This window comes from Sardina pilchardus, chromosome 5 (assembly GCF_963854185.1).
Source record: "Sardina pilchardus chromosome 5, fSarPil1.1, whole genome shotgun sequence".
Taxonomy (NCBI): Eukaryota; Metazoa; Chordata; class Actinopteri; order Clupeiformes; family Clupeidae; genus Sardina; species Sardina pilchardus.
This window is the reverse complement of record NC_084998.1, coordinates 29,325,369-29,342,228: the sequence shown is the minus strand read 5'-3', so window position 1 is coordinate 29,342,228 and position 16,860 is coordinate 29,325,369. Positions and strand designations below refer to the sequence as shown.

General features: G+C 40.9%; 2 protein-coding genes across 3 annotated transcripts in view; both read left to right on the top strand.

Moving 5' to 3' along the window:
- Positions 1 to 3,187: 3,187 nt before the first annotated feature.
- Positions 3,188 to 8,295, top strand: LOC134080889 (piggyBac transposable element-derived protein 4-like). The gene is made up of 2 exons (XM_062537502.1): positions 3,188 to 3,447; positions 6,519 to 8,295. The coding sequence occupies exons 1-2, from the start codon at positions 3,188 to 3,190 to the stop codon at positions 8,263 to 8,265; spliced, it is 2,007 nt and encodes a 668-aa protein (XP_062393486.1). The 3' UTR covers positions 8,266 to 8,295.
- Positions 8,296 to 16,055: 7,760 nt separating this feature from the next.
- Positions 16,056 to 16,860, top strand: part of si:dkey-18a10.3 (heat shock factor protein) — a 13,855-nt gene continuing 13,050 nt past the window's right edge. For both annotated transcript variants that reach the window (XM_062537195.1, XM_062537194.1), the window contains exon 1: positions 16,056 to 16,317. In XM_062537195.1, the coding sequence (XP_062393179.1) occupies positions 16,225 to 16,317 (93 nt within the window). In that variant the 5' untranslated portion in view covers positions 16,056 to 16,224. The remainder of the gene's footprint in view (positions 16,318 to 16,860) is intronic.

Sequence of the window (16,860 nt, the reverse complement as noted above, 5' to 3'; positions counted from 1 at the left end):
GGCAACATAGAATTCAACAGAATAATAACAATACGCATGAAAACACAAACCACACTCTGTAAATAAATAAGTACGCCCGGTTAGAAACTGCATTTAGCACGCTCTATAGGCTATTATAGTGCATCAAGTTGTATACATTATTATGCTATAGCAATAGGCCACAATAAGAAATCCTAGTTCATCTCTCAAAGCCAATGAACATGTCAGTCACTGTGCATCAGAATGACAAGGCCTCGTGTCATTGTTGATAAGACAGTCAAATGGCATGTTGTCAGCATAACAGTGTAGGCCTACTCTGGAGGGATGTTCCGATGTAAACTACTAGAGAGACTATGTTATGGGTGAGACTATTCAGCAGAGAATTGTACGTAACAATTTGCATGGACACAAGTGACACAATCATTTGAAGATTGAACAGCTAGTTTTGAGAATGTCAAGTCCGCTCTGAGAAATCTACCAAAGCGACTGAGAAAAAAAACGTATTATGATAGGCTACAGATGAATCCAGAATATCCTTTTCTAAAATGAATTTGCAATGGGGGAGACCGGGTATGATTGTAACACCTTTTTTCAAGCACCTGTAACTCACTCATTTTTTATTAGCTACAATCCTGTAAAAAAAATTTATAAAATACCCACATCTGTACTTCAGATAGAACCAACACAAATGTTTCTGCAAGAAAATTACAGACCTTGTAATTTGATGTAAAATACAAGGTGACCCTTTGTTACAACCGACCCCAGCACGGGGTGGGTTGTAACACATACTGGGGTAAGTTGTAACAATGAGATAAAAGACAGAAAAATAGAGGCCAAACCATGCAATATGTTTTTTTTTTAAAAAAAAAAAACATGTTTAGGGCAATGAAGTAGGTCTATGAACACAAGAAAACAGTTTATTTTAATTTTGTTTCAATGACCATAACCAAAGTACTGTCAGGACCACTTCAGTAAAAAATACACAAGACAGAAATATCTTTAGAATCGACTTTATTTGTATTTGGCGGTATGGCTCTGTTCTGTACTTTCCCCAAAGTACCTGTAATTGAATTACATATTTTTCTCCAGTAACTGTAATATATTACTGTTACATTTATTTTGTATTAAATTACGTAACACAATTACATGTAATGAGTTACTCCCCAACACTGGCAACAGCCTATGGAACCAATGGGCTACTTTCTTAGCAGCCAGACACGCAGTAATGGTGGCGCTGTGTTACTTCCGTGTTTCGCTGCAGTGTTTATAGCTGACAAGCTCAATATCTGATGCAACTATGCCAACATTAGGTTCTTGCTTTTCAAATTCTTTACCCTCGTCATCATATCTCGTTTTACTACATTGAACATTCACATTTCAATTTGAACGATGAGCTCATGAAGACAATCTTTTGCCTGCTTCTGGCAGAAGAAGTACTTATATCTGAGCTGGCATTTGCTGATGAACGAGTCTTGCTAGATAGATAGATAGATAGATACTTTGTTGATCCCCAAGGGGAAATTCAAGTCTATGCTAGATGCATACTTGATGCTGTTGCAGGTGGTGGTGCAGGTTCATAGGTCTATCACGCCTTTTTTGAAGACGCTGAGTCCTACCTGCTTGAAATGCTTTCTGGTATGAATCTTAGCAGAGGCTCACTGTTACAGGTGGAGTTGTTGCAGTTCCTATCCCAAACTGCTTTGTTTTGTTACAAATCATCTGCACTCTATATTGTAATTGACAGACAGACAGACAGATAGATAGATAGATAGATGTATTCCACCCCTATGTTAAATTCCCATAGAGGCCGGAAGATTTTTTCTTTAAACGTTTTCATTTTTTAAAAGGCATTCCTTTCCTGGATCCAGGATATGCATCCTGATAAAGTCTCCATGGCCTTTGGAATTAAAATAGCCCCACATCATCACATACCCCTCACCATACCTAGAGATTGGCATGATGTGTTTTTCAGTTAGTGAGCTCAATGCAATTAAATCAAATCAGCTAAGGCTACTGAAAAAAGTGACCAGCATATATTATGGACAATAATTGTAGACTGTTCTGTGGGTATCTCCATACTCTCCTACTACTCTACATTGTATTCCTATAACTAGGCTAACAGTTTTCAATGGCCAACTGTCACTACTAGTCTCATTCTCCAACTAATTTATACATTCCAACTATATATTACACATTCTATACTGTATCCACAACCGACTAGTCTCTCTCTCTCTCAAGTTCAAGTTGAAGTGTGCTTTATAAGCATGACAATATGATTGCATTGCTAAAGCAGAACATTTAACATTTAGACTAACATAAAGAATACTTGGAATACAGTAGGCAGGCTACATATGCATCCAAAATAAACAAACGTGTGCGTGCGTGTGTCCGTGTGTGTGCGTGTGTGTGCGTGTGTGTTCGTGTGTGTGTGTGTGTGTGTGTGTGTGTGTGTGTGTGTTATTTTACAAATAGGTGCCGTTAAGTATAAACCTGTCCCTTGCCCTATGGCATTCGGTGACGTACTGTAGGGCCTATTTGACACCAAGACCTGCGGCTGTCTGTCCCTGCTAACCAAAGATTGCCGTTATTTCTTGTTCTTCTAAATTTAGGAACTCTGGGATTAGGCTTGTAACCCTGTCAGAGTATGACATTCTTATGGATGTAGCCTATATTTCTCGCAGTGAAGAAGAAGTCTCAACCTCACCTGTTATGCAGTGACCACATATTCTTTGCTCTCTTGGCAACCAGAATTTTCTCAGTCTGCCTCTTATGGCTAGACTGTGGCCACTGAGTCTGTATTTGGTCAGGATCTGTCTCTGCTTTATATCTCGCTATATCATAACGGTAAAGATCAGATTTTATGGAGCGGTAGGCCTATCCTATATTCTAATTTGCTTTGTTTTTTTGTATCCCTTTGCCAATGTTCCAGATATTTTTCTTTAGATTCTTGAATAATCGAATAGGTGTTCAATTTGAAATATCATTAATCTTGTGATCGGGTTAGTGCTAGCAGAGAGGGTCAGTAATGAAGGATCTTTGGTGCTAGATCATCTGCCGGTGAGGCAGCTCAACTCGACAGAATGGACGGACGGACTCTGGAATGGGGCGTACCTCGGCGCCCCGCCTACTAAACTTCCGCGTTCGGCCCAAAGCCATTGATATGGCTTTGGTCCGGTTCATTCGCAGCTGTAGCCTACAATGAATGAACATGTCGGACGGCAGTAATGCACCTGAAAGCTGTTTGCTCACCGCCATTAAAACAGAAGAAGAAGATGAAAAAGAACATGGCGGACATCCGCAAGCCGAGGTGGCAGAAATGTGTTGTCAACACATTAATACAATTAATGATTACAATAGCGGTGAAGACAGTGAAATAGGGGGCTTATCTAGTGGAGAAGAGTACGAGTTGGACCGTGAACTAGATGAGGACTTTCGTGACTCTGACTCCGACGATGACAACAATGCTGAGTGAGTAAACAGTTCTTGAAGCTCAAGATTGTATTTTAGACTAGGCTACTTACAGCTCCATGACACATATTGTCGAGGGATAACACTCTGAGTAGACTGTGCCTTCTGTGTGTTTTTTGTCTGTCACAACTAAAAGAAATCGCGTCTCGTGTTTGTTTGTTTTTGATCGCGCATATCTCACTCGCAGGTAAATTCGCCCTTTTCCAACATTGTAGCGTTTTTTGCATATTCTATGGGCATGACTGGATGAAGACTCATGAACTTTGAATAGGATTGAAGGAATACATTATAGGCTACATAAATATCAGTCTTACTCCTTCTGTTTAGTTCCAGAAATGTGTGTTTTTGCTCCCTATAAGAAAATAAGGGCAAACAAGGGTGGCCGTAGTGGGGCACTGATTTAATTCAAGGGTGGCATCTAGGTAAACAGAGACAGAAAAGCGCACAAATGCATGAGTAAAACCATGCACCAAACACCATAGGCCTACTGATAAATTGGAGGACAAAGACCAAACTCACATAAAATTTCTTTAAATTTGAATAAAATGCAGATACAAATAAACAAACATGTTAAAGTTAATTATCTACATTGTCTATCACTGGGTTATGCTGTGCTAAAACGTATTCCCTCATGGGCATGCGAGTAGGAACCGGGGGGTCGGGGGGGTCTGGACCCCCGCAATGTTGGACCCCATCCCGAAAAAAACCCCACTGCAAAGTACAGATGTTGTTGATTTCTTAGGCTCAATTATATCCTCCTGAGTTACGGCCCCATAACTATCAGTGCGCATCGGAGCTCTTTCACATTGTGTTTTAAGAATGTTTCAAGAATGAAGCTGGGCTGTCGATTTTTAAATGTAGGCTACATCACTTGCGAAATCGGAGGTGGCACATAGCCTAATTAGCTGGTTACCTGGATTTAATATAGCAAGTCCATACACTTTGTTCATCCTATATTATATGCTTTTAAAATTAAATGTGTAGCAATTTTCCTCTTGTTATAATCAAGAGTAGGCCTATACACTGTCACGACACACATATAACCGCATTGAAGGCCTCGGTTGACTTAAGAGAAACGGCCAGAATGCCTGTTTACAAACAAATGAATTATGAAAATGAATTATGAATACACACTGTATTGTGTCACAAATTAAGCAATGAGTTTGTGGCCACCTAGCGCGCAACTTACGCGCTGAGGTGAAGGCCCGACACTTAGGCTACTTATTAACACAAAGCTTCATAGGCTACAGCACAAACAAACACCCCCCCAATGTTCAGTGTCCATAAGTCCAAACAATAAGCATAAGAATCCGACAGTCCAAAACGATAACGAGATCTCCCAGACACGAAAAACAATGTTTATCTCTGTTGAGTAGTCGTTCCAACACTGATGTGCAACGCAATCTCAGCTTTCGCGTTCGTTATAGCTGTATTCCAATGAGAAAAATCCACAAGGAAAGGGTCGCGGGCATGGCAATGCAGCATACAGGAATCTTCTAACCACGTAACTTTGGAAATAAACATCTTACCAAAGCTACAGAGGGTTCAGGGTGTGCTAAGGTTCTAGATGCCTAATCCCAGACTACTAATAAAATCAGCGATCCATCACAGTATAATACAATGGTCAGTTCTCTTAATAGCAGCATGCCACCTCCACTTGATTAGCCTGTACGGCCACGAGAACTAATCCTAGCCGTTCCTTGTGGCTCACCGTCACCCAAAGGATATCAAATTGCAGCAAGAAAGTTGCTTCAACAGGTTAAAGGAATTACTTAGGCTATCGTGCAAAACAGTCAGAGAATGAAAATAGGCTACATTACCAGCTCAGAGGTTTGAAGACTAACACACCTACGGTGTGGGAGCATCTGACAACAGAATAACTCCAAGAATGATGTGTTGATTTCCCTTTTATAGGTTACCCAGTTTGTTACAGGTTAAGGACATTTGAGAGTAGTCACATGTTTGGAGGTCGACAGGTTAAGGGTTATTCCTTTAGAGATCACATGGGGGATGCTATGGTTGAGACTGAGTTCATTGTTTCCTTCAGTGCTAATCAAATACGACATCACAACATACACTGCATTTACATTGTCTGTGGGACAGAGACTATTGTGTTCCTCAGTGGGTATCAGTTAAGACAAATACATTGTATTTGCATTTCTTGCTTCCAAGTTAGTTTCTCATGTGAAAAGGTAAAAGGTTACTCAAAGTTGCTGTAGTAGGCCCTAGTGACATTTTTCATAGCTAATCAAGAGTCCACATTATGATTGAAAGAAATGTCATCAGCCTGAGAATTGGGATCCTTACACACAACCCACTTTTGGATCCGACCCACCAGTTAAGAAACACTGGCCTAAGCTTAGGACAGTAGGCTATTTACAATACAACACTTAGCAAATGTCAGCTGAGTAGGTAGAATAGGCAGATACAAAACTTTGCCTATACATGACATGATTCCATGGTCATAGATATGTTTGCGTGTTAGCACAAGCAGTAGTCTGTAGGCCTACTGTAAATTCATGCTAAAAAGAATAAGCCTATAACGGCAAGCGTGTTTGCTAGATTACTTACATTTCAAACTACCGCGCTGCAAGTGCATCAAGAAAGGTGTCACCTTCGATTGTTAATGGCAAATCATAGACTAGGATTTTGGGGTGGCACCTGGGGTGGCCAACCGAATCTCAAGGGTGGCCTGTGCCACCCGGAGCCGCCCTTCTGGCTACGCCCCTGTAAGAAAGTAATGGCATGCCTAAGTAGCGACCTTATCTGACTGAAAGTAGCCTTGACCTAGGTTTTTTTCTCAACTTCTAGACAGGAAGTAGCTTAATGACATTTAGTAAGTAAGCAGCCTTTCTGCTACAACTTTTTCTGACTGAAATTAGCTTTGACCTAGGTTGTGAACAACTTGCTTTTTTATCTCAACTAGAAAGAAAATAATGACAGTCAGCACTAAAATAATGACATGTACTGTAGTCAGTAGCAACTTTTCTGCTACAACCTTTTCTGACTGAAATTAGCCTTGACCTAGGTTGTGAACAACTTGTATTTGTTTTTTTTATCTCAACTTTTAGAACTCAACATTCTCCTGGTCCTGCCGCCGACTCAGAGGAGGATGACCCTGAGCCTGAACCTGAAAGGGAGGCACCAGAAGGAATGCCAGAGCGACCGTGCGCAGGGAGAGGACGAGGGAGGGGGAGAGGGAGAGCCTCACATCGGGTGAATCAACCTGTTGTCCAGACATATAGCTATGATGATTCAGACATGCCCAACCAGTTGCCATCTTTCCGTCCTGTACGCCAGCCTGGTGTTCACCTAGATGCACAAGTAACACGAAGTGCCATGACCAAAGCCATAGATTTTTTTAAGCTTTTTTTTACAGATGCCCTCCTGCTACAAATCTGCACCTACACAAATGCTTATGCCTGGGAACAAATCCTCAGAAAGCCCTATTATGGTGGCAAAGATGGTACATGGAAAGAAACCAGTCCAGATGAATTGTTACGACTGATGGCCCTTGTAATGTTTTGTGGCCTTGTCCCAGTTCGTTCTTTTTACAGATACTGGAGCACCAAAACCCTGTACCATGGCATGTGGGCACGCAGCATCATGTCAAGAGACCGGTTCAAAGCATTGATGGCAATGCTCCATGTTGTAGATCCTGGTGCTGAAGATGAGCGTGACAAACTGCGTAAAGTCACTGGCCTGTTAGAGACTTTCAAGGTGACGTGTAAAGCACTTTACCAACCGTTCCAGCATGTTGCTGTGGATGAAAGAATGGTGAAATCAAAACATAGGTCTGGCATTCAACAGTATATCAAGAACAAACCCACAAAGTGGGGAATTAAGCTCTGGGTGTTAGCTGACAGTTTGAATGGCTATACTTATGACTTTGATGTTTACACTGGCCGAAAACTTAATGATGCACCTAGTGAGAATGGTTTGGGGTATGATGTAGTGATGAGACTCACTAGGTCTCTTGCGCACCAGGGCTATCATGTGTACTTTGACAACTTTTACACATCACCAAAACTAGTCAATGACTTGTTTCAGCTCCAGATGCCTTCTTGTGGGACTACAGCTGAAAACAGAAGAGGTTTCCCTGAGTCCGTAAAGAAAGGGAAGGAGTGGGTGAAAGGGAAAGATAGGGGAGCTATGAGGTGGGTCCGAGATAACTGTTGCTTGGCATTGCAATGGAAGGACAATAGACCTGTGACCCTTCTGTCATCTATCCACTCAGCAAATGAGTTCCTGCATGTGCAAAGGAGAGAAAAATTTGAGCACAAGTGGCGTTGTACTAGAGTGAAACAACCCAAGGCTATACATGACTACAATTTTTACATGAATGGGGTTGACCGGTCTGACCAGCTTATTGGGCAGAGCACAGCCTTGAGAAAGTGCATGCGATGGTGGAAGACTCTGTTCTTCCATATGATGGATATTGCAGTCGTAAACAGCTTCATATTGTTCCAGATTCACCGGGCTGCATACCCTGATGCAGCTGCGCTCAAGCGACCACAAAAGTATTCTGTGACCGAATTCAGAGAGGAGCTTGTCCGGCAGCTGGCTGGCCTTGAGGAGTATGGAGATCCCCCAGTTTATGAACCTGTACAAAACCCTGGGGAATTTGTCACTGATCACATTCCTTGTGTCTCTGATACAAAGAGAAATTGTAGAGTCTGCTATGACACAAGCAAGCAAGCACTCAAGGTTGTCACAAAATGTGATGCCCCTCAATGCCAGGTCTACTTGCACATAACTCACGACAAGAATTGTTTTGAAGCATGGCATACAAAGAATTATGAACATAGAAAGAACTAACCATCATGACTTATGGTAATTGTAACACACTTTATACAGTATCTCCTCCCTTTGCCTGGTTTTCTGGCCCATGCATCCTAGTGATCCATTACTTTCCTTAAGACAATTCCGAATCCCAATGGGAATCCCATGTCTAGCTCTGTGGGTCCTGCTTCTGCTTCTGCATGCTCTGTCTCTCATGGCCATGGGATGACAAAGCCTACTGTAGCTCCCTTCATTCGGACACTAGGCCTAGAGCTGTAATCGGGCCTTAAAAGTTAGACCCGACAAGGCCCGAGCCTGACAGTGTTCAGCCTGAGCCCGAACCGACATTTTGATTGACAGCTTTTTAAAAGCCTGAACCCGTTTACAGCCCGACATTATTGAAATCTGCGCACGCACATATCTATGTAATCGCCTGAGGCCAGCCTACGTTTCACCACCTCAGTATCCATTTTCAAATCTTTCTCGCACTCAATACGCATCACTTGACCCCTGATTTACCGCGCAAGCCGGAGCAGAAGCCCGAGCCTGGCCCGAGCCTGGCCCGAGCCTGGCCCGAGCCTGGCCCAAGCCTGGGTGAAGTGACAAAAATTAAGAGCAAACCCGTCGGGTTCGGGCAAAGATCTTCAGCTCTAACTAGGCCTACTGAACTGAACAACTCCAATTTTATACCCCACCCTTCAGATGGCACTTTAATGTTATATCTCTTTCAAATAGAACTTTTTTAGTTAATGATCTCATTACTGAAACCAGGCTTGATGCTACAGGCAGTAAGGAACTTTATTGAAGTATCGCTACCTGATTTCTCTTTTTCTCACTGTTCAAGAGCTAGCAAGAAAGGTGGTGGTGTTGCGGCTATCTTCTCTAATATGTTATCATTTAAGAATGTCTCTCTCGGTGCTTACTCTACCCTTGAGTACTCTAATGATCACTGTTTACCACCCACCACAGCTTAACAGGCTTCATTTCTGACTTTGGTGAGTTTTTGTATTGTAGTATTTTGTTTGATTAGTATGATTTTATTTTTATATTGGGTGATTTTAATATTCATGTTGATATTACAACTGACTGTTATGCTAGTCAGTTTACTGACTTATTGTCAATGTTTGAGTTTACCCAACACATTTCTGTGCCTACTCACAATCATGGTCACACCCTCGATCTTGTTATCTCTAAAGGTCTTGACATTACCATTGTAGGTACCCTAGATGTTGGTATCTCAGATCACCACTGTATCTTTTGTATCTTTTTTTATTGTTGCCTGGATGACCAAGACTACTCCAGGTTCAAAACTAGTCATGAGACGCAACATTTGGGAAAATACAGCTGATAAGTTTAGCACTGCTTACACCAACTCTAGGCCACTCTCTGACCTGAGCCCTGCCTTTCATTTCAATTCAAATTCATATCCTGACTTTCCTATTAAAGGGATAGTTCGGGTTTTAAGACACGAAGTTATATGGGTTCCCCGTCAGCAACGTTGTGCATCAGCACTGACTTACCCCGCAACAGCGTCCTGTGAGCCGAGATCCAGCCGGTTTTTGATGCTGAAGAAAGTAGTCCGGCAAGTTTCTGGGGTCACGAAAGTAAAGTGTTTTTCTTCTCAAAACCATATGCATTCAAAAGAGTGATATATTTGCACCACAAAAACGTTATCCAGGAAAAATTCAAACCTCGTTATCACTTACTTATTTTTCGCGATTCCTATCACTGCGCGCTACTGACAGCTGGACAACATTTTTGTGGTGCAAATATATCACTCTGTTGAACGCATATGGTTTTGAGAAGAAAAACACTTTACTTTCGTGACCCCAGAAACCTGCTGAAGAAAATAGTCCGGCATCAAAAACGATCAAAAACCGGCTGGATCTCGGCTCACAGGACGCTGTCGGGGGGTAAGTCAGTGCTGATGCACAACGTTGCTGACAGGGAACCCATATAACTTGGTGTCTTAAAACCCGAACTATCCCTTTAATTCTCTCTCCGACTTGAATTCACCCATCCCTTGCTGCAGCAAGTTAGTTGAGTATTTCAATACCTCTGTAACAACAATGATGGATAACATTGCACCGATGAGAACCAGATCTACTTGTAGCAAACGCAAAACACCCTGGAGGAATGCTGAGAGGGTTAAAACTTTAAAAAGAACTTGCCACAAAGCTGAGCGCAAATGGCGTAAAACTTCATTCATTTTAAGGATCAGCAGGCCGACTTTGTTCATTTTAAGGATCAGTTGTGTCAATATGATAAAGAAATGAAAATGTCCCAACAGCAGCACTTCTCTCAGATTATTGCGGAACATCAGAACTCAACTCAAAAATCTTATTTAATACCATTGATAGGCAACCCCCCCGAATGATACCTTCTGAACTCCGCTCTCATGAGAAGTGTAATGAATTTGCAAAAATCACAACTATTAGGGATAACATCTACCATTGTTGCTGTTAGTGATCCCTCAATGAATTTAGGCCCACTAGCACTCTGCACAGTTGTACTCCTGTATTCCAGAGTGAGCTGGAAGAAATTGTACTACAACTTAGTTCAGCTATATGTGGTCTTGATCCAGTACCAACTACACCTTTTAAAAGGGTTTTCAGCTGTCTGGCTACAGACATCCTTGGTGTTGTTAATACCTCACTACAGTCTGGAATCTTCCCTAACTGTCTAAAGCATGCTATTGTCACACCACTACTGAAAAAAATTTAATCTTGATCCTTCTGTCTGTGAAAGTTATAGGCCAAACTTCTCAAACTAGTTCCACTCATGGTGCCTTTAGTCACTATGCCCTATGGAACTCCCTACCTCAGGACTTAAGACAGAGAGGGTTAAAGCGGAGCGAGAGGCGCAAACGTTCCATCATTTCCGCGTTCTGTCTTCACAAGGGGGAGGGGGGCTAAATCCCCCTTTAAGCAGACCTGCTATAACATTCGAAATGCACTGCTTGTGTGGGTTGCCGATCTGACAGAGATCGATATCCCACTATGACGTCTTTGCAACACGCAAAGTAATTAAGGATCTTTGCTTAAGATCCTCTCAATCAGTGACCTCATTTAAAACAAGACTGAAAACCTATTTATTTGCGTCAGCTTTTAGTTAAAACTTTAGGCTTTTCCAAGATGATGTAACAACTTTTTATTTTTCACCACATTTATTATTTTAACTTGAATGTTGTACTTTCATTTTATTTTATTTTTAATGTGTTTTACTGTCTATTTAAACCACCCTCACATGGTTGGTAGTGTTTTCTATATCTTTCCTAAAAGCGCATTGAGTCTGTGTATACCATATGAAATGTGCTAAATAAATAATTAGTGCATGCTTTTATCTCAAGTCGATTAGACTATTGTAATGTGCTTTTAACTGGACTTCCAAAGCAAACATTATACAAACTCCAGTTAATTAAAAATGCAGCTGCCCAGTACTAACCGGAACAAGAAGATATCATCATATAACTCCAGTATTAAAATCACTACACTGGCTCCCGGTAAAACCAATAATTTATTTTAAAATACTTCTCATTGTTTTTAAATCATTGAATGGCTTAGCTCCATCTTATATCTCTGACATGATCAATGTGTATACCCCAGTCAGATGCCTACGGTCCTCAAGCAAAGGTCTCCTCTTGATTTCAAGAATAAACACTACTTCCGCTCATGTCACTATGCCCCCACACTCTGGAACTTCCTACCTCAAGACTTAAGATCCTCTCAATCAGTGACCTCATTTAAAACAAGACTGAAAACCTATTTATTTGTGTCATCTTTTAGTTAAAACTTTAGGCTTTTCCAAGATGATATAACAACTTTTTATTTTTCACCACATTTATACTTGAATGTTGTACTTTCATTTTATTTTACTTTTAATGTGTTTTACTGTCTATTTAACCACTCTAACATGGTTGGTAGTGTTTTCTATATCTTTCCTAGCATTGAGTCTGTGTATACCATATGAAATGTGCTGTATAAATAAACTTGAATTGAATGGACGATTTATTCTCTACACTGGACTAATTGAACTTTCTGACACTAAAAATGACCTTACTGTATTATAACTGACCCTGGGCAGATGGGTTGGGCCAATTAGTCCATTGTGCCAAATGCAAATGTCTATGGGGGAAAAAAAGCTTGTTTTTTGTTAATATCTCAAAAATAAGGACAAACTAAGGTCACTACCAAACTTTTGATTCTACAGTACTTTTTCGCATAGAAATAATTTCTACTTGGGACATTTTTATGTCACGCATGGTAGAATCATTAACTAATCATAAAATGTCACCCAAACAAGTGGGGCAATCCATACCCTTTATTTGTGCTGATTAGTCGAAATATGCAAAATAGCTTTTTAATTACGTGTGATATAAATATTTTGTATATTTACTATTACTGTATACTATTTCTATGCTATTTGCTATTACTAAATGAAGTGGAGTGGACGATTGGAGAGGAAGAGCAGTTACATCACAGCATGAAAACAAGAAGAATATTTCTTCACATACCCATTCTTGTATGCAAATTGGTCAATAAATGCATTGGTCCATAAATGTGTCAGTCCATAATTGCTTTGGCATGATGCTCTTGTAAAGGTGAAGTTGCACATGAAAGAAAAAGGTAAAAAGTGTCTTTATTTGCATAATGTAACTGCAAAATCCCATCTAAAAACATAGTTTTGGGCCTCAGCCGTGGCGCGACTGGCTGGGGCACCTGCACCACACGCCGGCGACCGGGGTTTGATTCCCGCCCCGTGGTCCTTTCTGGATCCCACCCCGACTCTCTCTCCCACTCGCTTCCTGTCATTCTCTCTATTGTCCTGTCCAATTAAAGGCAAAAGGCAAACATACTTTTTTGATCATTTGTTATATTTGATGCAATTTGAATACTAATTGGGCCTAAAGCCATTAACTCATCTACTTACAGCCACATTATCAATACATGTATTTACTAAGCACACTGAAATGAAAATCTCTTTCAGATTTACTTAAAAAATACACGTCGGTAGCACAAGTTACTATCATGTACTGATTTGCATAGAGCTCAATGAGCATCAAACAGGCTAATAGGCCTACTGGAAAAAGCTATCTATCTATGGTGAAGGGTATGTGATGATGTGGGGCTATTTTAATTCCAACAGCCAAGGAAACTTTCAGGATGCATAATATCCTGGATCCATGAAATACAGCGCCCTCCACAATTATTGGCACCCCTGATTAAGATGCGTTAAAAGCCTTAAAATAAATACAATTTTTATTGTAGAAGCATACTCTCACACTGAAAATTGTAGAAAAATGGAACCTTCAACTCAAGTGAATTTTAAGGAGGGGAAAAAAATCCCTGACTGAGAAATAATTATTCTTCATAAAATCACCTGTTCCACAATTATTGGCACCCCTAACAATTCCTAGGAAATAAATGTAATTAAAGTATTTCTGTAATTTCTGTCATTTCTACAGTAGTTTACAAAGTCAATCAGAGTATATTTATTTAGTAATTCTTAACATCCTGTTTCCCTGGGCTATAAATATGACGTGACACAGAGGCCATTTCTCTTCAACATGGGAAAGACAAAGAAACACACTGTTCAAGTAAGGCAGATGTGTGTCGACCTTCACAAGTAAGGCAATGGCTACAAGAAAATAGCCACTCACACACCTGCCCATATCTATGGTCGGAGGAGTCGTTAAGCAGTTTAAAACAACTAGAGCAGTGGTAAACAAGCCTGGAAGAGGACGGAAGCCTGGAAGTTTATTTTACCACCACGCATAGTGAGGAGGATGGTAAGAGAAATAAAAAAAACTCCAAAACTCTCCAGAATTGCATCAAATGGTTGCATCTTGGGGTCACAAAGTCTCCAAAACAACCATCAGGCGCTAACTACATGCCAACAAGTTGTTTGGGAGGCATGCACGGAAAAAAACCTTTCTCACTCAAAATCATAAGCACAAACGTCTGGAGCGGTACTGGGCCTTCAACTGGGACCGTGTGCTTTGGTCAGATGAGACAAAGTTAGAGCTTTTTGGCAACAAACACTCTAAGTGGGTCTGGCATAACGAAAAGATGAGTATGCAGAACAGCACCTCATGCCCACTGTGAAGTATGGGGGGGATCGGTCATGCTGTGGGTCTGTTTCTCTTCCAAAGGGCCTGGGAACCTTGATAGGGTGCATGGCATCATGAATGCTTTGAAATTCCAGGACATTTTAAATCAGAATCTGGTGGCCTCTGCCCAAAAGCTGAAGATGTGTCGTCACTGGGTCTTTCAGCAAGATAATGACCCTAAACATATGACCAAGTCGACACAGAAATGGTTCACCAGACACCGTATCAAGCTCCTACCATGGCCATCTCAATTCCCAGACCTCAACCCCATTGAAAACCTGTGGGGTGAGCTGAAGAGGAGAGTGCAGAGGAGAGAACCCAGGTCGTTGGATGATTTGGAGATTTTGTGCAAAGAGGAATGGTCGAAGATCCCTCTTTCTGTTTTCTCTAATCTTGTGAAACATTATAAGACAAGATTAGGTGCTGTTTTATTAGCAAAAGGGGGTTGTACAAAGCATTAACATCAGGGGTGCTAATAATTGTGGCACACATGATTTGATGTAAAATAATTATTTCTTAATGTGGGATTTTTTTCCTTCTAAATAAATGCACTTGTATTAAAGGTTGGATTTTACGCTTTTTTTAAATTGTGGTCCTATATTATTTGGAAAAAAAATGAATTTATTAGAAGCTAAAGAACACATCTTAACCAGGGGTGCCAATAATTATGGAGGGCACTGTAGCTGGCTTTTAAAAATAAAAATATGCCTGCCCCTATGTTAACCCTATGTGTTAAATTCCCATAGGGTTACATAAGGGGTCAAATGCTTCCTTCCCCCTAGCATTTAAGGAAGAACATTTATTCATTTACGATAGGCCTACATTCTTCAATCACAAAGAACATTGGTGTCCTTATCGGTTTGATTTTTACAGATTTTTTTTTTAAAATTAAGGCATTAAGATCAATTGTCAAATGTTTTTATGTTCCTCTTTTATGTAGGCAACTTTAGCATCAACTACATGTTCTCCCCACTATACACACGAGCTGCAAGAGTAGTAGATATGCTTACACATTGCACAAATAAGAGACAAAGACAAGTTGACAAGCGTTTTATTATTGTGGAGAAAATGTGCAGTTATACGGTCATATTGTGTAGGCTATCATGCGGTACATGTAATACTTAGGATTGCGCTTTCTCCTGGTATTAAATTAATAATGGACTTTAAAAAAAAAAAAAAAATGGACTTTGAACTTTGCACTCACCACCACGATTTAAACAGGCCCTGTGCGAGTCTTGACCTTTATAATTTGCAGGTATTTTATACATTCTTTGCTGAAGCCGGCGACAACACATTTGCCATGGTGTCGAGGTTGCAGGGAGGGGGCACACCATACGCAATCAAGTGTACAAGTACAAGTGTTATAGAGACAGCATAGACATAGAAACATAAACAGTCGTCTGTTGGGTACTTTGCGTCGCTCTTGGCGTCGCTCTGCACTCAGATTACTCACAGCACACCCATCTGCTGTTGCTGGTGGTGCGGGAGAAGACCGGAGGTGATTAGTTATTTACAGCAATACCGATATGGCTTATTAACACGATTTCAGCTCATTACATAACCTACATGGCCTTTCACTGACCAATGGGGAAACGCACTTGGACGCGCACGTAACTGTCAGTGCTTGATTGGAGGAGAGAGAGAGAGGTTGTGGCGCGGAGGAGAATGCCTTCACGTGCGAGCATGACCACTGAAACCTATCACGGTGTAATCCAGACTGCGTGGCCACACGTAAACAAGACCGAAGCGAACACTACCCTACACAAAAGCTTGACCTTTTCCGATAGAGTAATATTCGAGAATAGACTCTAGGCTATAACTCGAGATTGTCGGAGGAAAGAGGAGTTTTTGACAGATTTTTCTTTCTGATATTTTGTGCTTTTCAAATGAAGCAGAGCAGTCCCGTCCCAGCGTTTCTCAGCAAACTGTGGACACTCCTCGAGGATCAGTCAACGAATGACCTAATCTGTTGGAGTCAAGTGAGTAGGAGGAAGGAAGGAAAAGTCTAGCTTTAGAGTGTTTTCGCACAAACAGCTCTTTCTTTTGGTGATATGAGCACAAGCTCCTATGTTTGAAAAGGTTGCTCTCCGAAACGTGAGGGGAAATTGGGTCTTGTTATTAACTGCAAGAGACGCGGGGAAGCTATCTATAACCCACTGACCAGAGCGTCAGGTTACAGTATACGCACGTCTCGCACGCCCCGCATTTTCTTGAGTTTTCTGAAGGGCTCAACCTGTCAACTCCATTTAGTTGGAGAATTCCAATATATAAGGCTACTGACAGTTACATAACATTGGATGGTAGTCTAATGGCATCAGTCATTATAACCACATGAAAATGTGTTCTTCAGAGCGATGGCATAGTAGCCTAGAACCTTTCGTATTGCTTCAAAGAACCCTCAATGCGATATTTCTTTAAGAAGCATTTAAGAAAATGTATGAAAATAGTCTTTCTGTACCTTTCACTTTTCACGGATTAAAGTAGCATTATAAAGCACCTTTAGAGTGTAGCATGAAGCTGAT

Coding starts and splice junctions, on each gene's coding strand:
- LOC134080889 (XM_062537502.1), top strand. CDS start 3,188: ATGTCGGACGGCAGTAATGCACCTGAAAGCTGTTTGCTCACCGCCATT. Junction 3,448..6,518: donor GACGATGACAACAATGCTGA/GTGAGTAAACAG, acceptor CTCAACTTTTAG/AACTCAACATTCTCCTGGTC.